This window comes from Ranitomeya imitator, chromosome 6 (genome assembly GCF_032444005.1).
Source record: "Ranitomeya imitator isolate aRanImi1 chromosome 6, aRanImi1.pri, whole genome shotgun sequence".
Classification (NCBI taxonomy): domain Eukaryota; kingdom Metazoa; phylum Chordata; class Amphibia; order Anura; family Dendrobatidae; genus Ranitomeya; species Ranitomeya imitator.
The window spans coordinates 3,325,769-3,348,727 of record NC_091287.1 but is presented as its reverse complement, the minus strand read 5'-3'; the positions used below and the strand labels follow the sequence as shown (position 1 = coordinate 3,348,727).

General features: G+C 48.1%; 1 protein-coding gene across 1 annotated transcript in view; it reads right to left on the bottom strand.

Moving 5' to 3' along the window:
* LOC138641583 (acid-sensing ion channel 1C-like) overlaps positions 1-22,959 on the bottom strand; it is a 172,448-nt gene that overhangs the window by 57,966 nt on the left and 91,523 nt on the right. The window contains exon 2 of the mRNA XM_069729071.1: positions 6,879-7,029. Coding sequence (XP_069585172.1) covers positions 6,879-7,029 — 151 coding nt within the window. The remainder of the gene's footprint in view (positions 1-6,878; positions 7,030-22,959) is intronic.

Below are 22,959 nucleotides of genomic sequence, written 5' to 3'. Positions count from 1 at the left end.
GCACGACAACACAAACTATCAGGACGACGCAATATGTGTGCAGGGGAGAACACCATACAAAATAGGGAAATGAACAAGCAACAAAGTATACTTCACCAGACACCAAATTAGGATTTGAGTATCAACAGCTACTCCAAAACAGGACCGGTATACAAGAGACACGTAAATGCTATAGTCGCCATCCAGGAACGTTCTGAGCCATACTTAAAGGGAGAAGCAGCCTCAGCCACTAATCAATAAGATAACTCCTGCCAAGCTGAACATAAATGAACAAACCACCGCCGACCCCCAAACTCAGGCTGAGCAACAGGAAGGTCTAAGACTGCACAACAGAATCCCCAGTGTGAACAGAGTCCAAAGCCGGCATGACAAAAGGTCATCATTATGCCCTCTAGTGGTCTCCAGATACTAGGTCATTGTCATATTTGTAAAACCCCAGGTAACCGGTTGTTACAGTGATTTTGCCTATCTTTTGGGGAGTGTGATGTCATGCTTGGAGGCAAGTAGGATTCCCTTTACCAGGTAACAAACCTACATGCAACACATTCTATATCCAGGCCAGAACGGGGAGCTCTGAACACGAATTCAGGGGAGCTTCCTCCAGATATATATATATATTCTGGTGTGGGGGAGGAGTTAGACAGTTGTTCAGAGACAGTTAAAGAGAGAGGAGTTGGAGGAGAGCAGAGAGTGGAGCTGTGCAGCCAGGTGAGAGCTGCATCTCCAGGAACGGAAGATAACCTGAAGGGTTGGAATGTAGTGAGCATCTGAGGAAAGAAGCAAATGAGAAGGAAAGGGTATAGAGGGGAACTGTGACCGGGCACCCTCTGAGCTGAAGCGCAGCAACCGGGCAGCGGGAGCCCGAGGTTGTGTTAAACTCTAAGTCGCACAGAAGAACCGGAGGGCAAAGGACTTTATGTAATTTGCCCGCACCCAGACCCGAAGGTCTACGCAGTACACGAAGAGCCTGGTTCGTGATAGAGACCCTATAAAAAGGCTCACACTGCCCACCATACGGGTAACTGGTCCAGGACAGGAGAGAGGACTTTGTCAGGGAGCCACAGGCAGCAAGGACCTCGCATACGAGCGTGAGCAGGAAGGCTTACGGACCTCACCTGGGAGAGGGATCTACCATTGCCTCTAAGCCAGCTGGACCACATCACCACCTGTTTCTGGTACCCTGGACTGTGGCCTGCTACCACCAGTAAACCTGGTAAAGACGTTACAACCCTGTGTCCTCCATTTATTTGTTGGCATCCATCACACCATCCCTGCCCAGCATACCGGGAGCCCTGATGACCCAGATTCACCTGTGGGAAGCAACACCATCTTGCTGCCGTACCATCACCCCCAGAGGACCCCTTTAAGCAGCATCGGTCACCCCTGAACGAACACCACAGGTGGCGTCACAAACTTTTATTGCTTTACAACTCCCTTTAAAAAAACTATCCCTTTTACTTGTGCACCCAGGGCCTTGGAAAGGGTCACTGCCACCGTAACTACCCCTTTAATTGCGACTGGACCCAGTACCGAGTACCCCTAGTCCCTGGTGGGCGACTCGTATTCTCTAGTGGTCTACAGATACAAGGTAATCATCATGTCCTGTAATGTCTACAGATGCATGGTCTTCATCATGTTTTGAAGTGGTCTCCCGATACAAGGCCATCATTATGCCCTCTAGTGGTTTCCAGATACAAGATCATCATCATGTCCTCTAGTAGTCTACAGATGCAAGGTCATCATCATGTCCTGTAGTGGTCTCCAGATACAAGGTCATCATTATGTCCTGTAGTGGTCTCCAGATACAAGATCATCATCATGTCCTGTAGTGGTCTCCAGATACAAGGTCATAACATAGTTAGTAAGGCCGAAAAGACATTTGTCCATCCAGTTCAGCCTATATTCCATCATAATAAATCCCCAGATCTACGTCCTTCTACAGAACCTAATTGTATGATACAATATTGTTCTGCTCCAGGAAGACATCCAGGCCTCTCTTGAACCCCTCGACTGAGTTCGCCATCACCACCTCCTCAGGCAAGCAATTCCAGATTCTCACTGCCCTAACAGTAAAGAATCCTCTTCTATGTTGGTGGAAAAACCTTCTCTCCTCCAGACGCAAAGAATGCCCCCTTGTGCCCGTCACCTTCCTTGGTATAAACAGATCCTCAGCGAGATATTTGTATTGTCCCCTTATATACTTATACATGGTTATTAGATCGCCCCTCAGTCGTCTTTTTTCTAGACTAAATAATCCTAATTTCGCTAATCTATCTGGGTATTGTAGTTCTCCCATCCCCTTTATTAATTTTGTTGCCCTCCTTTGTACTCTCTCTAGTTCCATTATATCCTTCCTGAGCACCGGTGCCCAAAACTGGACACAGTACTCCATGTGTGGTCTAACTAGGGATTTGTACAGAGGCAGTATAATGCTCTCATCATGTGTATCCAGACCTCTTTTCATGCACCCCATGATCCTGTTTGCCTTGGCAGCTGCTGCCTGGCACTGGCTGCTCCAGGTAAGTTTATCATTAACTAGGATCCCCAAGTCCTTCTCCCTGTCAGATTTACCCAGTGGTTTCCCATTCAGTGTGTAATGGTGACATTGATTCCTTCTTCCCATGTGTATAACCTTACATTTATCATTGTTAAACCTCATCTGCCACCTTTCAGCCCAAGTTTCCAACTTATCCAGATCCATCTGTAGCAGAATACTATCTTCTCTTGTATTAACTGCTTTACATAGTTTTGTATCATCTGCAAATATCGATATTTTACTGTGTAAACCTTCTACCAGATCATTAATGAATATGTTGAAGAGAACAGGTCCCAATACTGACCCCTGCGGTACCCCACTGGTCACAGCGACCCAGTTAGAGACTATACCATTTATAACCACCCTCTGCTTTCTATCACTAAGCCAGTTACTAACCCATTTACACACATTTTCCCCCAGACCAAGCATTCTCATTTTGTGTACCAACCTCTTGTGCGGCACGGTATCAAACGCTTTGGAAAAATCGAGATATACCACGTCCAATGACTCACCGTGGTCCAGCCTATAGCTTACCTCTTCATAAAAACTGATTAGATTGGTTTGACAGGAGCGATTTCTCATAAACCCATGCTGATATGGAGTTAAACAGTTATTCTCATTGAGATAATCCAGAATAACATCCCTCAGAAACCCTTCAAATATTTTACCAACAATAGAGGTTAGACTTACTGGCCTATAATTTCCAGGTTCACTTTTAGAGCCCTTTTTGAATATTGGCACCACATTTGCTATGCGCCAGTCCTGCGGAACAGACCCTGTCGCTATAGAGTCACTAAAAATAAGAAATAATGGTTTATCTATTACATTACTTAGTTCTCTTAGTACTCGTGGGTGTATGCCATCCGGACCCGGAGATTTATCTATTTTAATCTTATTTAGCCGGTTTCGCACCTCTTCTTGGGTTAGATTGGTGACCCTTAATATAGGGTTTTCATTGTTTCTTGGGATTTCACCTAGCATTTCATTTTCCACTGTGAATACCGTGGAGAAGAAGGTGTTTAATATGTTAGCTTTTTCCTCGTCATCTACAACCATTCTTTCCTCGCTATTTTTTAAGGGGCCTGCATTTTCAGTTTTTATTCTTTTACTATTGATATAGTTGAAGAACAGTTTGGGATTAGTTTTACTCTCCTTAGCAATGTGCTTCTCTGTTTCCTTTTTGGCAGCTTTAATTAGTTTTTTAGATAAAGTATTTTTCTCCCTATAGTTTTTTAGAGCTTCAATGGTGCCATCCTGCTTTAGTAGTGCAAATGCTTTCTTTTTACTGTTAATTGCCTGTCTTACTTCTTTGTTTAGCCACATTGGGTTTTTCCTATTTCTAGTCCTTTTATTCCCACAAGGTATAAACCGCTTACACTGCCTATTTAGGATGTTCTTAAACATTTCCCATTTATTATCTGTATTCTTATTTCTGAGGATATTGTCCCAGTCTACCAGATTAAGGGCATCTCTAAGCTGGTCAAACTTTGCCTTCCTAAAGTTCAGTGTTTTTGTGACTCCCTGACAAGTCCCCCTAGTGAAAGACAGGTGAAACTGTACAATATTGTGGTCGCTATTTCCTAGATGCCCAACCACCTGCAGATTTGTTATTCTGTCAGGTCTATTAGATAGTATTAGGTCTAAAAGTGCTGCTCCTCTGGTTGGATTCTGCACCAATTGTGAAAGATAATTTTTCTTGGTTATTAGCAGAAACCTGTTGCCTTTATGGGTTTCACAGGTTTCTGTTTCCCAGTTAATATCCGGGTAGTTAAAGTCCCCCATAACCAGGACCTCATTATGGGTTGCAGCTTCATCTATCTGCTTTAGAAGTAGACTTTCCATGGTTTCTGTTATATTTGGGGGTTTGTAACAGACCCCAATGAGAATTTTGTTACCATTTTTCCCTCCATGAATTTCGACCCATATGGACTCGACATCCTCATTTCCTTCGCTAATATCCTCCCTTAAAGTGGACTTTAGACAAGACTTTACATAGAGACAAACCCCTCCTCCTCTCCGATTTTTACGATCCTTTCTAAACAGACTGTAACCCTGTAAGTTAACTGCCCAGTCATAGCTTTCATCTAACCATGTCTCGGTTATTCCCACTATGTCAAAGTTACCTGTAGATATTTCTGCTTCTAGTTCTTCCATCTTGTTTGTCAGGCTTCTAGCGTTTGCGAGCATGCAGTTTAGAGGATTTTGTTTTGTTCCAATCTCCTCGCTGTGGATTGTTTTAGAAATGTTCTGACCTCCCTTCTGAGTATGTTTTCCTGGATCTTCTTTGTTCGAGTCTAATGTTTTTCTTCCCGTCCCCTCTTCTTCTAGTTTAACGCCCTCCTGATGAGTGTAGCGAGTCTTCTGGCGAATGTGTGTTTCCCAGGTTTGTTGAGGTGTAGTCCGTCTCTGGCGAGGAGTCCATCGTACAAGTAATTCACACCGTGGTCCAGGAATCCGAATCCTTGTTGTCTGCACCATCGTCTTAGCCAGTTGTTTGCATCAAGGATCCTGTTCCATCTCCTGGTGCCATGCCCGTCTACTGGAAGGATAGAAGAAAAAACTACCTGTGCATCCAGTTCCTTTACTTTCTTCCCCAACTCTTCAAAGTCTTTGCAGATTGTCGGTAGGTCCTTCCTTGCCGTGTCATTGGTGCCAACATGTATCAGAAGAAATGGGTGGACGTCTTTGGAGTTGAAGAGCTTTGGTATCCTATCGGTCACATCCTTGATCATCGCACCTGGAAGGCAGCATACTTCTCTTGCAGTTATGTCCGGTCTGCAGATGGCTGCTTCTGTGCCTCTCAGTAGTGAGTCTCCCACCATCTCCAGATACAAGGTCATCATTATGTCCTGTAGTGGTCTCCAGATACAAGGTCATCATCAAGTCCTGTAGTGGTCTCCAGATACAAGGTCATCATTATGTCCTGTAGTGGTCTCCAGATACAAGGTCATCATCATGTCCTGTAGTGGTCTCCAGATACAAGGTCATCATCATGTCCTGTAGTGGTCTCTAGATACAAGGTCATCATTATGTCCTGTAGTGGTCTCCAGATACAAGTTCATCATCATGTCCTGTAGTGGTCTCCAGATACAAGGTCATCATTATGTCCTGTAGTGGTCTCCAGATCCTAGGTCATTGTCATAGCCTTTATTTTTCTGCAGATACAAGGTCATCATCATGTCCTGTAGTGGTCTCCAGATACAAGGTCATCATCATGAACTGTAGTGGTCTCCAGATACAACGTCATCATCATGAACTGTAGTGGTCTCCAAATACAAGGTCATCATTATGTCCTGTAGTGGTCTCCAGATACAAGGTCATCATCATGTCCTGTAGTGGTCTCCAGATACAAGGTCATCATTATGTCCTGTAGTGGTCTCCAGATACAAGGTCATCATCATGTCCTGTAGTGGTCTCCAGATAAAAGGTCATCATCATGTCCTGTAGTGGTCTCCAGATACAAGGTCATCATTATGTCCTGTAGTGGTCTCCAGATACATGGTCATCATTATGTCCTGTAGTGGTCTCCAGATACATGGTCATCATTATGTCCTGTAGTGGTCTCCAGATACAAGGTCATCATCATGTCCTGTAGTAGTCTCCAGATACAAGGTCATCATTATGTCCTGTAGTGGTCTCCAGATACAAGGTCATCATCATGAACTGTAGTGGTCTCCAGATACAAGGTCATCATCATGAACTGTAGTGGTCTCCAGATACAAGGTCATCATCATGAACTGTAGTGGTCTCCAGATACATGGTCATCATTATGTCCTGTAGTGGTCTCCAGATACATGGTCATCATTATGTCCTGTAGTGGTCTCCAGATACAAGGTCATCATTATGTCCTGTAGTGGTCTCCAGATACAAGGTCATCATCATGTCCTGTAGTGGTCTCCAGATACAAGGTCATCATTATGTCCTGTAGTGGTCTCCAGATACAAGGTCATCATCATGAACTGTAGTGGTCTCCAGATACAAGGTCATCATCATGAACTGTAGTGGTCTCCAGATACAAGGTCATCATCATGAACTGTAGTGGTCTCCAGATACATGGTCATCATTATGTCCTGTAGTGGTCTCCAGATACAAGGTCATCATTATGTCCTCTAATGGTTTTCACATAAACAGATATTTTGATGGTTTCTGCATAGAATCGTGGTCATTAGTATGTCTACTAAAGGCCTTCTACATACACATTGTCACCCTCATGTCATTCACTACTCACATAATAATGTCCTACACATAATAATGTCCTACAGATCACTGTAGTTAAGGTTTCCTGAAATGTCTAGATAAATCTCATCTTTTACATATTCTCACCTGCCAAGAAATGACTCACCTGTATCTTCAAACACAGGAATGTACTCATTCTGCTGAATGTCCAGCATCAGTTCCAGACCATTGCCAGTGCCCCCCTTTAATGTGTTGAGAAGTTCAAAACCTTCCTTCCCAGAGTTAAATGTATAGCACTTTCCATTACTCGTGTACTCCTGAAACGCAAGGACAACGCAAAGATGTCACTACCAACATCAGGACAGGAAAATAAACTGACCGGAAATAATATAAAGTCTACTGACATATAGATGAGGGTATATAGTAGAGGACTAAGTGTAGAACAAGTCAAAGAACAAAGCGAAAAGGAGGAGAAATGGTATAGAGCCTCAACGACTGTAACAAAAGGAACATTATGAAACAAAAACACTGAAGATGGAGGCCTGAATACAGCGGTAATGAGAGAGACAGCACAGGAGAGGACATGTAACGAAACATGCAACATTTCATAGGGCAATATAAGAGGACAGGACAAAGAAAGACCAACATGGAAGTATATACACTGGCACACATCTACCCATAAATGCCCTCCATAGAGCGCGAGTCACAATGGACACGTGACCTGCATTGGTCACGTAATCAGGGTAGCCAACTCAGCTTTATTTTTTCTGGGAAACATATCAAAGATTCAAAGACAAGACAGACAACTTTTTTATAAATACAAAGAAAAACCACAACAAATCCATGATTATAAGTGATTAGTGTCTACAGCCCATACTTCTGATATCAGACATCAGCTGCCATCACTGTGAGCTATAAGATGAGGCAAAACACAGTCAGAATCATCTGGAGAAGTTTCTTCAGTTTCCAAAAAATCACCAATGCCTTAAATATATACAATGGACAGCGCAAAAAAGTGATGAATTTTTACTTACTGCCCTGCAATTTCTGGACGTTTGGCGGCTCAGCAGATCTCCAAGCGAGACACTTCCCACAAAGACGTGAACTACGGGAGGGAAGGGAGAGAGGGACTCATGCATACATGCAGATAGAAGATGAAGCTGATAGATGCACAGTAGACGGTGCCAGATTGATAAAACCTAGAAGCCAATACACAAGAAATCTGCCCAAAGAGAAGTGTAAAGATGTGACCATCAATAAGGATAAGGCCATTCTCACCCAGAAAAGTGGAGGATTTCTTTTCAGACATAATAGTTAATAATTATGAACATGTCCAAGGAGAAGCAACCCAGAAAAAAAGGCCCTATTTCTGGTCATTACATCTATTACAGCTAGATGTAATGACCAGAGATCCGAATAAGATCCAGTGGGTCACAAACCGAGAATGAGGCAGAAATAACAATACTGTCTTTACTAAAATTACAGTTGGAGTGAGGTTTAGTATTGAAGGAAACAGACTGAAATTCCCTTTCAATTACACTCATTCAGCCAGAGCCGAAATCAATATGCTAATCCCAAAGTTCCTGCTTTGAGTGTGTTACACTGATGTTTAGAATAAATTTACCTATCCAGAAGGTCAAACAAGGTACTAAGAAAACAGGTGTAAATCAGTTGAGGTGGTATTATGGGACCCATAATGGGATAATCTGCATTGGCTGTAGCCAGTCACAAAATCTTCGGCGCCAAAAACAACCACAGGAAAACAAGGTTCAGCATCTTGTCGGCCGATGTAGAGCCCACGTGCCGGGGACTTACAGTTCTGTAGCCTCAGGGAATGGTCTGGGATAGCACTTCAACAGGGCTTGTCAGGATCCCTCTCAATACGAATGATACAGGATACCATCTCTCGTCCAGCAGTCACTCACAGATTTTCCTGAGAGCAAACTTCCTGAATCTGCACTGGATAAATGTTTTCTGTTGCTTTTCAGCTCAGCACAGCAGGAACTCCACAGAGCTCCAAAGTCACAAAGCTCTCATGAATGCTCTGTAATTGTTCCACAACAGAACCACAGGTTCACCAGAGGAAGGGGTTAATACCCTCACTAACACGCTGGCAGCAAAACAGTCTTTACAGAGTCCAAACTTCTACCTTCACATCAGCTGCCACATGCTGCTTCTCACACAGCAGTTTCTCTTCTCCACCTCCTTTCCTCTCTCATGAGCTTCCCTGCCCAGTTTCTGGGGACTTTTCTCTCAGCTCAGATGTGCAGAAACAGCAGGGTCCTAATGTTATCACAGTTCACCCCCTTACATGCCACCCCACTAGAGGTGGGCGTCCACGACATATCTCCCCACTCAAAAACGTCCTGAGCATAGCACTGAGGTGGTATTCCTGCTGTAGATCAGGTAGTTCTCCAGAGACCTACTCCAACAGGCTCAGTCCCACAGGGAACGGGAGCCTCTTCTGTTGGATCATCAGGGGGATGAAATGATGATGCTTCCTCCTGAGGTGTGGCACCCTGTGATACAACTTCTAGGTCAAGTAACTGACTTGACTCTCCCTCTTCAGCAGGACATACCACATTCTCAACACTCTCTTCACATGGGAACAGATGGACCACAGGGAGTAAGTAAGCAGGAGCAGAAGAAGACACACCATCAAATTCAAGAATACTAGGAGTATCCATCCCTTGAGATGCAGCCTCTGGCTCTGTGGGAATGGGGGCTGAATCTTCAAACCAGCACCGTTGTAGCATGTTATGGTGAAGATTACGGGTTGACCCCTCTGTCCCCACTGGCTTGACCTCATAAACTGGAATCTCAGGATTCACCCATTTTTTTTGATCAGATATGGAGTCGCCTTCTACCGATGACTGAGCTTCCATGACCGTCCTTTGGCTCTCACCAACACTCTATCCCCTGGAGAAAATGGCTCTGCTTGCACGGGTCGCGTGTCCCTATGGGCCACCTGATGTAGGCGGTCACCCACCACCTGATACACCACCCTTAATTACCGCCGGTGCTCTTGTACTCATTCGGATGCAGTCCAAGGGGATTGGAGGAGGGATCCAGCATGCTCAAATCCTCAATGTCCCTGCCGGGCCTCCTGAACAGCAACATGTGTGGTGAATAGCCAGTAGTGCTGTGCACTCAAATATTGTAGGCCCACATCAATTCGGGGAGATACCAAAGCCAGCTCGCTTGCTGTTTACCCTCTAATGTCCTCAACATCTGCAACAGGGTCCGATTAAAGCACTCACATGCCCCGTTGCCCTGGGGGTGATAAGGCGTCATTCTTCACTGTTCGATACCATACAGCTGGTACAGCTCTTTCATCAGTGTCCCCTGGAAGCATGCCCCCTGATCCGAGTGTGTTCTCTGCAGACACCAGAACACTTGGAGGAAATGTTGACACACGGCCTCAGCTGCCGACTCTGCTGTCTGGTCTCTTGTTGGCACTGCTACAGCATACTTGGTAAAGTGATCTGTCATTGTCAGACAATAGGAGTACCCAGACATGGAAGACCCTATCAAAACATAGTCTGAATAGACTGTGTGGGAGCCTGCTGCTCAGGGCTTTTACTGAGCCCACAGACCCGACACTGCCGACATGTGTCTGCCAGCATTCCTCCCAACTCAGGGCAATAGAGGAGTCGCTGTAGCCACTGAAGTGTTTTTTCACTTCCAAAGTGGCTTTCACATGTGCCTGTTGAGCGACCACGAGACCCAGCTTCACAGGGATCACCAGTTGGTACCGGTGATGCAGCTCGCATGGCAGGTACACTTTATGATACAAGAGGCCCTGTTTCACACACAACTTGTCCCACTGTCGCAGTAGTTTCGTTCCTTCCCAGGACAGTTGAGCCTTGTCCTCTGCATGGGGCCAGATCCCATTTTGTACCCAACGGCGCACAAGTGCAATGTCTGGGCATTTATCCTGGTCTTTTGCCCAATCTGAGGGTGTTTTACCCAGGACACAGGACATCCCTGATGCCATCCCACTTGAGTGTACCACACTTCGGAAAATAGGTATCTGCCCCAAGGCCAGAGTTTCAGTGTCCTCGAGTTGGTGTTAAAAATACTTATTTAGTAAATTTATTCAGGGCTCTTTACCAGATGCAATACTCTAAAGAAAATGTCATGATATTTCTTATAAAAAATGTAGTGGTTTATTTGATTGTCCAACAAAAAGCATGATTGCAGCAAAACATAAAATAGGTAAAATAGTTACAAAGAGATTGTCCATTTGTCCATATCAAAGTTTGTTCCCCATCTTTCCTGAGACTCTGAATGGTAAATTGCATCTGTCTAAAGCATGGTAGGAGCCATCAAAAAGCACATCGTTAACTCATATACCAGCTGTTCATTCTGTCTGAAGTCTGTGTGGAGTGTCTGTGAAGTACGCAGAGAGCGAGAGACCCCCAAGTGAGAGGGAGAGAGGCCCTCCCTCCTGTGAGTCATGAATATATACTCTGCTCAAAAAATAAAGGGAACACTAAAATCCCACATCCTAGTTATCACTGAATGAAATATTCCAGTTGTAAATCTTTATTCATTACATAGTGGAACGTGTTGAGAACAATAAAACCTAAAAATGATCAACATAAATCACAACTAATATCCCACAGAGGTGTGGAGTTGGAATGATGCTCAAAATCAAAGTGGAAAATAAAGTTAGAGGTTGATCCAACTTCAGTGGAAATGCCTCAAGACAAGGAAATGATGCTCAGTAGTGTGTGTGGCCTCCACGTGCCTGAATGACCTCTCTACAACACCTGGGCATGCTCCTGATGAGGCGGCGGATGGTCTCCTGAGGGATCTCCTCCCAGACCTGGATTAAAGTATCTACCAACTCCTGGACAGTCTGTGGTGCAATGTGACGTTGGTGGATGGTGCGAGACATGATGTCCCAGATGTGTTCAATTGGATTCAGGTCTGGGGAACAGGCGGGGCAGTCCATAGCTTCAATGCCTTCATCTTGCAGGAACTGATGACACACTCCAGCCACATGAGGTCTGGCATCGTCCTGCATTATGAGGAACCCAGGGCCAACCGCACCAGCATATGGTCTCACAAGGGGTCTGAGGATCTCATCTCGGTACCTAATGGCAGTCAGGCTACCTCTGGTGAGCACATGGAGGGCTGTGTGACCCTCCAAAGATATGCCACCCCACACCATTACTGACCCACTGCCACACCGGTCATGCTGAAGAATTTTGCAGGCAGCATGTTGCTCTCCACGGCATCTCCAGACTCTTGTCACATCTGTCACATGTGCTCAGGGTGAACCTGCTTTCATCTGTGAAGAGCACAGGGTGCCAGTGGCGAATTTGCCAATTCTGGTGTTCAGTGGCAAATGCCAAGTGTCCTGCATGGTGTTGGGCTATGAGCACAACCCCTGTGATGAGGGAACAGCCGCCATCTTGGAACAGGCATGCTATCAGATTGGCGTGACTCCATTTTGTCTCCTGGACACAGGAGTGCTCCTGGCCCCCACCTTTGCTAATGAATAGAGTTCCTATTAGTATGCTAACGGGCTGAGCTCAGTGTAAACTGTAGACGGTATTTCAAAGCCCCATGAGGAAACCACGCCACCAGGGGGCTTGGAAATGCTTGGGGGCTTAATTAAAACACGCATGCCAAGTGGCCACTGGATACACATCTATTATGGCAGCCCAGCCAAACCGTCTCCAACATGGAATTGTGAATTATGGACGCATCGTCCGAGGTACAGGCTCATAAAAAATATTCTCCTTACCCTAAAGAAATTGTGCATCCAACAGTGTGACTCCCATGACGGTGGAAGGTCTGAAACCCGAGATATAGGGATCAGCCTCCCACAGGGACCGAATGGGTCCAGGTTTGATCCCAGTACGACCGGCAGAACAAACCACAGGCGCTGGTACTGCCCGTGTGCTGATCCGATCATCCTGAGAGAAGTTATCCCATTTATTAGATATTGGAATAAATCTTGCAGGGAGACAGAGGGGGTGGAGATTGCTAAGCCCACCCAGCTGCAGGCAGGGGGGCTCAGCCAGGTATAAGAAGAAGCTGAGGTCACTGGGAGGGTCTCACTCCACAGAAGAAGATGATGATGATGATGACATCTTAAGGAACAGGGTATGCCAGCCAGAGGGGAGCAAGCACATGCTTTCTGGGGGCTGCCCGGCAACTAAGTTTTGGACCTGCGGAATGCTATGCCCCCCGGCTTCCACAAGCGACCTTCGACCTGGTAAATTGACCTCCAGCTTTATACCTTTAAGCCTTGTATTATTGTTGTTATATTGTACTCTGACTGTAACTCTTGATATATTGTGATTGTATATTTCTTGTAATTATCTAGTGCGCCCTTAAGGCAATTAAATCATAAATTAATTTTGGGCTGATCCTTTTACTCTGATTGCGAATCTTAGAATACCCAGGGTGGGTAACAGGGCAGTCTCCCCGGCGGCCATTTGCTCTAGGTGCAGTCCCTTTACTGACCTGAGAGACAAAGGGGGCGCCGGAGAGCTGGACCTGTGTAGTGACGTCACGGATTGGTGACGTGGGAGGAAGGGGTAATCCTTCACAGTGGTGGCAGCGTACGTGGGATCAGAGTAATAGTGTGCGTGGGACCCCTACTCCCAGACACTAAAGACTACCAGTGGTAACTTTCACTGCTGGGGTCTTAAGGTCAGCCCAGCACTAGACGGTCAGAGTGTAGATATAATAAGTTGTGTGCAAGGTCAGGGGTACAGCTGTGTCAGTAACCAGAGGTTCCAAAGATGGCGGATGGCACCAGGAGTGCAGTGAGGGCGCAGGCCAGTGCTATGGCCTATGAGGAGGTGGTGGTGGACGGTACTGTTCCAGGCGAGGGGGAGCTCAGCCCAGACTCCCCAAGGAGCCAGCCACCCGTGCTTAGTCCGGCAAGGGACTACCCACCACCTACCCGCCCCAGCCTGTCCACATCAGCGGCCCTTGTTGCAGCGGCAGTAGCACGTCTCGAGGCGGGTAATGAAGACGCCTATATGAGACTCATGGCAGCTGCAGAGAAAGCAGCGGAGGCCGAGCGTGCAGAACGCCGTGAAGCAGAGGAGCGGGAGAGGGCAGAACGCCGTGAAGCGACAGAGCGAGAGAGGGCAGAACGCCGTGAGGCAGCGGAGCGGGCAGAGAGAGCTGCTGAGCGGGCAGCGGAGCAAGCAGCGGCAGAGAGAGCAGCGGAGCGCCAGCACCGACTGGAGATGGCTCATCGCGGGCTCCCGCTGGACGCCCCAGCACCGCCAGAGTCCAGGGTTTCCAAAGTCCGGGCCGAGGACTTCCCTCTGCTTGAGAAGGATGGAGACCTGGATTCCTTCTTGCTGGCCTTTGAAAGGACCTGCCTTCAACACCATCTGGCCCCGGATCAGTGGGCAAGATACCTGACCCCCCGTTTGAGGGGTAAGTCCCTGGAAGTTTTGGGGGACTTACCTGCCGGGGCTGAGCAGGACTACAGCAGCATCAAGCGGGCCCTGATCCAGCACTACAACCTCACCCCAGAGTCTTACCGCAAGAAGTTCCGGAGCCTGCAGCGGGGCCCAAAGGACACCTGGACCGACCACATGCGGGCGTTGCTGAGAGCTGCAGAGCACTGGACCTCGGGTCTAGCGCTCACCACCCGCCAGGAGGTCCAGGAACTGTTCGTCATGGAGCAGTTCTTGTGGAACTGCCCAGAGGACCTCCAGCAGTTCCTCCGTGACCGGAAACCGAAGGGGGCTTCTGCTACAGCCGCCCTGGCAGATGAGTATGCCAATAACAGGGCGCCTGAGCCGAAGAAGCCTGCCAGCAGCACCTGGAGAGGGGGTAAGCCCAATCCTGCCCCTGTTCCCCCAGCCCCCAGAGTGCAAGGGGTGTACCCCCCTGCTGCCCTCTCCAGGCCAGGCGCAGAACCCAGACGTTGTCATCACTGCAACCAGCTGGGACACTTCAAAGCTGCATGTCCCCAGCGTCTTAAGGCCCCATCCCTGTCCCCGGAACCGTCCACTGTTTTATGTGTGGGAGGGGGTGGTGGGAGGTCCCTGGACAATTACCAACCCGTCACTATCGGCCGCTCAGCGGTCATGGGACTGCGGGACACAGGCGCTGAACGAACCCTAGTACGTCCTGAGGTGGTGTCCCCTCAAGACTTGGTGCCAGGGAGAACCCTGTCCGTCTCCGGAATTGGAGGCGTGGAACCGGCGCTGCCTGTCGCAAAGGTGTTTTTGGACTGGGGTGCCGGGAGGGGAATGCGGGAGGTGGGAGTAACGTCAAATATTCCTGCTAATGTATTACTTGGGACCGATTTGGGGCGGCTAGTGTCTCAGTATGTGGCCACTGAACCCCCAAGTTCGGCTCCCCAAGAATGTCATGACTCTACTGTGAATGTTGATGTGTTGAATGTGCCTCCAACAGTGGGGGAGGGAGTGAAACCTGAGGGTACTCCATACACTGACACCACACACGCAGGGCTCACAGGGAGGACAGGTGAGGAGACTGTAGGGGAGAGCTCAGAGGTGGAGGGAGGGGCTGCTACGGGCAGTGTAGGGCCCCTAAGTGAATCCAGCCTGCTGAGTCTAGGGCCCCTGCAGGAAGAGGAACAGGCCATGGGGGGAGGAGGCGTCCCGGGAGAGGAGCCACCAGGTAAGACCCCAGGGCAGGAGTTCCCCACACCCGGGATGTCAGGAGGGCAGGGAAGTCTGCCTGACCCGGCGACTTGGTCAGGAGCCGGGGGGAAGCGGGCGCTACCCATGGGCACAGTGGTCGTGGCCGCTGTCACCAGGAGTGGGAGCGCCGGAGCCCAAGGAGCCTTGCAGAGGTCCGACGGCTTCCCCCTCTCTGACCAAGTGGCTGCCGAGTCAGACAGCAGCCAGGAGACAGATCCCGGGGAGCTGACGGTGGATGTGGCGGTGTCGTCCATTCTTGCCACATTGAGTCAGGGATTTCAGGAAGCGTTGGAAGCTGATGCTAGCCTGAAAGCTCTTAAGGAGCAGGCGGCACAGCCTCCTGGGGAGTCAGACCGCGAGCGGGTGGTCTGGGACCACGGACGGCTGTACCGGGTAACGGTCAAGCAGGGTTCACCGGAGGCGTGGCCCAGGGACCGACAGTTAGAGGCAGCCTCTGAGAGAGGAGGAGGGGGCAGAGACAGCCTCAGCGAGAGAGAGGAGGGGGCAGAGACAGCCTCAGAGAAAGAAGGAGGAGGGAGCAGAGACAGCCTCAGAGAGAGAGAGGGAGGGGCAGAGACAGCCTCAGAGAGAGAGAGGAGGGGGCAGAGACAGCCTCAGAGAGAGACAGAGGAGGAGGAAGAAACAGCCTCAGAGAGAGGGAGGAGGGGGCAGAGACAGCCTCAGAGAGAGAAGGAGAAGGGGGCAGAGACAGCCTCAGGGAGAGAGAGGAGGGGGCAGAGACAGCCTCAGATAAAGACGGAGGAGGAGGGGGCAGAGACAGCCTCAGAGAGAGAGAGGAGGGGGCAGAGACAGCCTCAGAGAGAGACAGAGGAGGAGGGGGCAGAGACAGCCTCAGAGAGAGACAGAGGAGGAGGGGGCAGAGACAGCCTCAGAGAGAGAGAGGAGGGGGCAGAGACAGCCTCAGAGAGAGACAGAGGAGGAGGGGGCAGAGACAGCCTCAGAGAGAGAGAGGAGGGGGCAGAGACAGCCTCAGAGAGAGACAGAGGAGGAGGGGGCAGAGACAGCCTCAGAGAGAGAGAGGAGGGGGCAGAGACAGCCTCAGAGAGAGACAGGAGGAGGGGGCAGAGACAGCCTCAGAGAGAGAGAGGAGGGGGCAGAGACAGCCTCAGAGAGAGACAGAGGAGGAGGGGGCAGAGACAGCCTCAGAGAGAGAGAGGAGGGGGCAGAGACAGCCTCAGAGAGAGACAGGAGGAGGGGGCAGAGACAGCCTCAGAGAGAGAGAGGAGGGGGCAGAGACAGCCTCAGAGAGCGATGGAGGAGGAAGCGGAGACAGCCTCAGCGAGAGAGAGAAGGAGGAGGGGGCAGAGACGGCCTCAGAGAGAGAAGGAGGAGGAGGCAGAGCCAGCTTCAGGGAGAGAGAGGAGGGGGCAGAGACAGCCTCAGAAAGAGAAGGAGGAGGGGGCCGAAACAGCCTCAGAGAGAGACCGGGGAGGAGGCAGAGACAGCCTCAAAAAGAGGGGAGAGGCAGAGACCGCCTCAGAGAGAAAGAGAGAGGAGGGACAGAGTCAGCCTCAGAGAGGAGGAGGCAGGGACAGTCTCAGGGAGAGAGAGGCCGAGACCATAGTAATGCTGATGGGTTGCCCCGGCAAGGAGAAGGTGCGGAAGGGCGCATGGGGGAACACAGGAATGTGATGCCCCCTAGCGCCCTCTAAAGCAGGGAGGTGTGATGAGGGAACAGCCGCCATCTTGGAACAGGCATGCTATCAGATTGGCGTGACTCCATTTTGTCTCCTGGACACAGGAGTGCTCCTGGCCCCCACCTTTGCTAATGAATAAAGTTCCTATTAGTATGCTAACGGGCTGAGCTCAGTGTAAACTGTAGACGGTAGTTCAAAGCCCCATGAGGAAACCACGCCACCAGGGGGCTTGGAAATGCTTGGGGGCTTAATTAAAACACGCATGCCAAGTGGCCACTGGATACACATCTATTATGGCAGCCCAGCCAAACCGTCTCCAACATGGAATTGTGAATTATGGATGCATCGTCCGAGGTACAGGCTCATAAAAAATATTCTCCTTACCCTAAAGAAATTGTGCATCCAACAGTGTGACTCCCGTGACGGTGGAAGGTCTGAAACCCGAGATATAGGGATCAGCCTCCCACAGGGACCGAATGGGTCCAGGTTTGATCCCAGTACGACCGGCAGAACAAACCACAGGCGCTGGTACTGCCCGTGTGCTGATCCGATCATCCTGAGAGAAGTTATCCCATTTATTAGATATTGGAATAAATCTTGCAGGGAGACAGAGGGGGTGGAGATTGCTAAGCCCACCCAGCTGCAGGCAGGGGGGCTCAGCCAGGTATAAGAAGAAGCTGAGGTCACTGGGAGGGTCTCACTCCACAGAAGAAGATGATGATGATGATGACATCTTAAGGAACAGGGTATGCCAGCCAGAGGGGAGCAAGCACATGCTTTCTGGGGGCTGCCCGGCAACTAAGTTTTGGACCTGCGGAATGCTATGCCCCCCGGCTTCCACAAGCGACCTTCGACCTGGTAAATTGACCTCCAGCTTTATACCTTTAAGCCTTGTATTATTGTTGTTATATTGTACTCTGACTGTAACTCTTGATATATTGTGATTGTATATTTCTTGTAATTATCTAGTGCGCCCTTAAGGCAATTAAATCATAAATTAATTTTGGGCTGATCCTTTTACTCTGATTGCGAATCTTAGAATACCCAGGGTGGGTAACAGGGCAGTCTCCCCGGCGGCCATTTGCTCTAGGTGCAGTCCCTTTACTGACCTGAGAGACAAAGGGGGCGCCGGAGAGCTGGACCTGTGTAGTGATGTCACGGATTGGTGACGTGGGAGGAAGGGGTAATCCTTCACAACCCCCATCTGTGGATGTCAACCACTCAGACCAACCTCAGAGTCGGTTTCTAACTGTGCAGACACATGCACATTTGTGGCCTGCTGGAGGTCATTTTGAAGGGCTCTGGCAGTGGTTCTCCTGTTCCTCCTTGCACAAAGGCTGAGGTAGCGGTCCTGCTGCTGGGTGGTTGCCCTCCTACGGCCCCCTCCATGTCTCCTGGTGTACTGGCCTGTCTCCTGGTGGCACCTCCAGCCTCTGGACACTATATTGACAGACAAAGCAAACCTTCTTGGCAAAGCTTGCATTGATGTGCCATCCTGGATGAGCTGCACTACCTGAACAACTTGTGTGGGTTGCTGAGTCCTTCTCAAAATATCATCAGAATAACAAATCTTCCAATGCAATCAGAGACAATATAATTCTTAAAATTTTGAAACACAGCAGGTGCATTAGATAATCCTAAAGGCATGACAAGGTTTTTAGAAAGACACTTAGAAGTTAAAAAACGCCGTTTTCCAATCATCACCCTCCCGCATGTGGATCAAATTGTAAGCCCCTCTAAGATCAAGTTTAGAAAACACCCTGGTCACCAGAAGCTGATTATAGAGGTCAGGGATGAGTGGAAGTGGGTAAGTATTTTTAACTGTGATCTTATTTAGTTCTCAGAAAACAAGGCAAGGACGGAGACTCCTATATTTCTTTTTAACGACAAATACAGCATCTATAGGGGAGGAGGAAGGACGGATATGACCCTTCCATAAACTTTCATTAACATATTCTTTCCTGGTAGGCCTTTCAGGTCCTGACAAATTGTAAAGGTGAGCTTTTGGCAACTTGGCGCTAGGAATAAGATCAACAGCACAATCATAAGGACGATGGGGTGGTAGAATTTCTGCCTCTTTTTTTCGAGAGCACATCTCCTAAGTCCTTCAGGTACCCCAGAGCACCCTCCAGACTAGTGGAGCATATTTGTATGTTTTTTAGAGATTTCTTGTAAAAACCAGGGCTAACTGGATTTTGACTCTGCAACCATGGAAACACCAGTACCAATCCAGCAGGTAAATTATCCAACACAAAACAGGAGATGGACACAAAACAGGAGATGGATTCAAAGTGCAGTGTTCCCACTTGGAGAGTGAAATCCAGCATTGCTCTCTTGACCAAATTGTGAGCTAACGGTGTCTTGTCAAGGGCAATGACTTGAATGGGTTTTCCTAAGCTAACTGTTCCTAACCCTAACTTCAGAACCAGTCCCGAATCAATAAAGTTAGCAGCAAACCCACAGTCAATGAACGCCAATGTTGATAACACCTGGTTACATAGTAACATAGTAACATCGTTAGTAAGGCTGAAAAAAGACATTAGTCCATCCAGTTCAGCCTATATTCCATCATAATAAATCCCCAGATCTACGTCCTTCTACAGAACCTAATAATTGTATGATACAATATTGTTCTGCTCCAGGAAGACATCCAGGCCTCTCTTGAACCCCTCGACTGAGTTCGCCATCACCACCTCCTCAGGCAAGCAATTCCAGATTCTCACTGCCCTAACAGTAAAGAATCCTCTTCTATGTTGGTGGAAAAACCTTCTCTCCTCCAGACGCAAAGAATGCCCCCTTGTGCCCGTCACCTTCCTTGGTATAAACAGATCCTCAGCGAGATATTTGTTTTGTCCCCTTATATACTTATACATGGTTATTAGATCGCCCCTCAGTCGTCTTTTTTCTAGACTAAATAATCCTAATTTCGCTAATCTATCTGGGTATTGTAGTTCTCCCATCCCCTTTATTAATTTTGTTGCCCTCCTTTGTACTCTCTCTAGTTCCATTATATCCTTCCTGAGCACCGGTGCCCAAAACTGGACACAGTACTCCATGTGCGGTCTAACTAGGGATTTGTACAGAGGCAGTATAATGCTCTCATCATGTGTATCCAGACCTCAAAGGATGTTATCTCAAAGGATAACATTGTATTCATCAGTACTTTATCAGAGGAAGAAAAAGGTACCTGGGAGTCTATGTGATCTCCTCAGCTGTCACCCAGACTCAGACGTTCTCCCGATGGTTTGATAGCTTGAGGACGAGTGGGACAATTCTTAAGAAAATGTTCAGAGAGACCACAATATAGACAGAGTCCAAGATCTTGTCTCTGTCTTCTCTCCGCAACACGAAGACTGGCAACTCTAACCTCGGGTAAATGGACCTGCTCTGGGGAAGTACAACGAGCAGCCTGCTGCTGTTCACTAGGTCTCTCACGGATTCTGCAGTCCATTTGTATAGCCTGAGTAATGACTTCCATCAGAGAACAAGGGGTGTCATGAAGAACCAGAGCATGTTTGAGGGTTTCGGAAAGGCCTTTTTGAAACTGGCACCAGAGAGCAGCATCGTTCCATAGAACTTCTGTGGTACCACTTCCGGAACCCCATTGTGCCAAGTTAATGATCTTAGCTTCGGTGATCTGTCAGGTTCGTCATATATTAGAATCACAAGGTTGAGCCAATCAGAAACTTAGGGTAGAAACATTACGAATTCAGGTTGGAGACATCAGGAACAACACAGGTACTAGTATCTGATTTAGCAATCAACTGCAGAATAGCTCAGAGGGAAGAACTTTCGTCTGGTGCACAAGAGCTGAGGGATTCATTCCTGACAGTGTGTGACTCGTAGGACCATGGGGTGCGCAGTGATAGTGTGTGACTTATAAGAGCTTGGGATGTGTAGTGATGGTGTGTGAGTCGTAAGAGCGTGAGGTGTGCAGTGATGGTGTGTGACTCAGGACAGTGGAGTGTGCAGTGATTACTGAGTATGTGACTCATAGTAGTGTGGGGTGTGCAGTGATGGTGTGTGATTTATTGGAGAGTGGGGTGTGCAGTGATGGTGTGTGATTTATTGGAGGTGGGGTGTGCAGTGATGGTGTGTGATTTATTGGAGAGTGGGGTGTGCAGTGCTGATGTGTGATTTATTGGAGTGTGGGGTGTGCAGTGATAGTGTGTGATTTATTGGAGAGTGGGGTGCGCAGTGATGGTGTGTGATTTATTGGAGTGTGGGGTGTGCAGTGATAGTGTGTGATTTATTGGAGCGTGGGGTGTGCAGTGATGGTGTGTGATTTATTGGAGCGTGGAGTGTGCAGTGATTGTGTGAGACTACTAGGAGCGCGAGGTGTGCACTGATGGTATGTGACTCAGGACAGTGGAGTGTGCAGTGATTACTGAGTGTGCGACTCATAGTAGTGTGGTGTGTGCAGAGATGGTGTGTGATTTATTGGAGTGGGGTGTGCAGTAATGGTGTGTGATTTATTGGAGAGTGGGGTGTGCAGTGCTGGTGTGTGATTTATTGGAGAGTGGGGTGTGCAGTGATGGTGTGTGATTTATTGAAGCTTGGGGTGTGCAGTGATGGTGTGTGATTTATTGAAGCTTGGGGTGTGCAGTGATGGTGTGTGATTTATTGAAGCTTGGGGTGTGCAGTGATGGTGTGTGATTTATTGGAGCGTGGAGTGTGCAGTGATGGTGTGTGACTCAGGACAGTGGGGTGTGCAGTGATTACTGAGTGTGTGACTCATAGTAGTGTGGGGTGCGCAGTGATGGTGTGTGATTTATTGGAGTGTGGGGTGTGCAGTGATGGTGTGTGATTTATTGAAGCTTGGGGTGTGCAGTGATGGTGTGTGATTTATTGAAGCTTGGGGTGTGCAGTGATGGTGTGTGATTTATTGGAGCATGGAGTGTGCAGTGATGGTATGTGACTCAGGACATTGCAGTGATTACTGTATGTGTGACTCATAGTAGTGTTGGGTGTGCAGTGATGATGTTATTTATTGGAGCATGGGGTGTGCAGTGATGGTGTGTGATTTATTGGAGCGTGGGGTGTGCAGTGATGGTGTGTGATTTATTGGAGAGTGGGGTGTGCAGTGATGATGTGTTATTTATTGGAGAGTGGGGTGTGCAGTGATGGTGTGTGATTTATTGGAGCGTGGGGTGTGCAGTGATGGTGTGTGATTTATTGGAGCATAGGGTGTGCAGTGATGATGTGTTATTTATTGGAGCATGGGGTGTGCAGTGATGGTGTGTGATTTATTGGAGCGTGGGGTGTGCAGTGATGGTGTGTGATTTATTGGAGAGTGGGGTTGTCACGATATGGTATGAAATATCATAAGTAGTTTTCTTGCTAGCCTGCGTGGGCTAAGCCCCCCTTCTTGGAGTGATGCTGCAGCAGTTTGTAGCTGCAAATTCCTGGCTTTCCTTCTCAGAGAGTGTGGGGGTTAGGAGAGCCAAAAGTATTTACGACCGGCATTTCCTGTGTAAGCTCTTGTTCAGCTATAAGTGAAGTAGAAACTTCGAGGATCCATGAAAGATTCTTTGTTTAGTTTTGTTAGATATTAGGCAAACGATTTAAGCTAGAAATACGAAAATATATATTCTTATTCTCACTCGGTGTATCTACCCATCCCGCGAAACACGGGCTTCTAACTCCGTCTGGTAAAGAAGTAGGGATTTCTCTGTAAATATGTATCCCAGATAGGACATATTTGATCTCATTAGAATGCTCACGTTAATCCGAGATGAATGATGGATTTGTTAGGACTATAACATGTTTTGTAGAGGAGTTATCGAAATTAGATATAGATTAGAAAAAATGAGTTAACTGAAGAGGTAGGAGGGACGAGGTGATCCAACCCCTTTCTGGGATGTTACAGGCTTAAGCTCTAACTGTCTGCACACCTCCCCAGCTTCCTTCTTGTCCTATTTTCCTGGAAGAG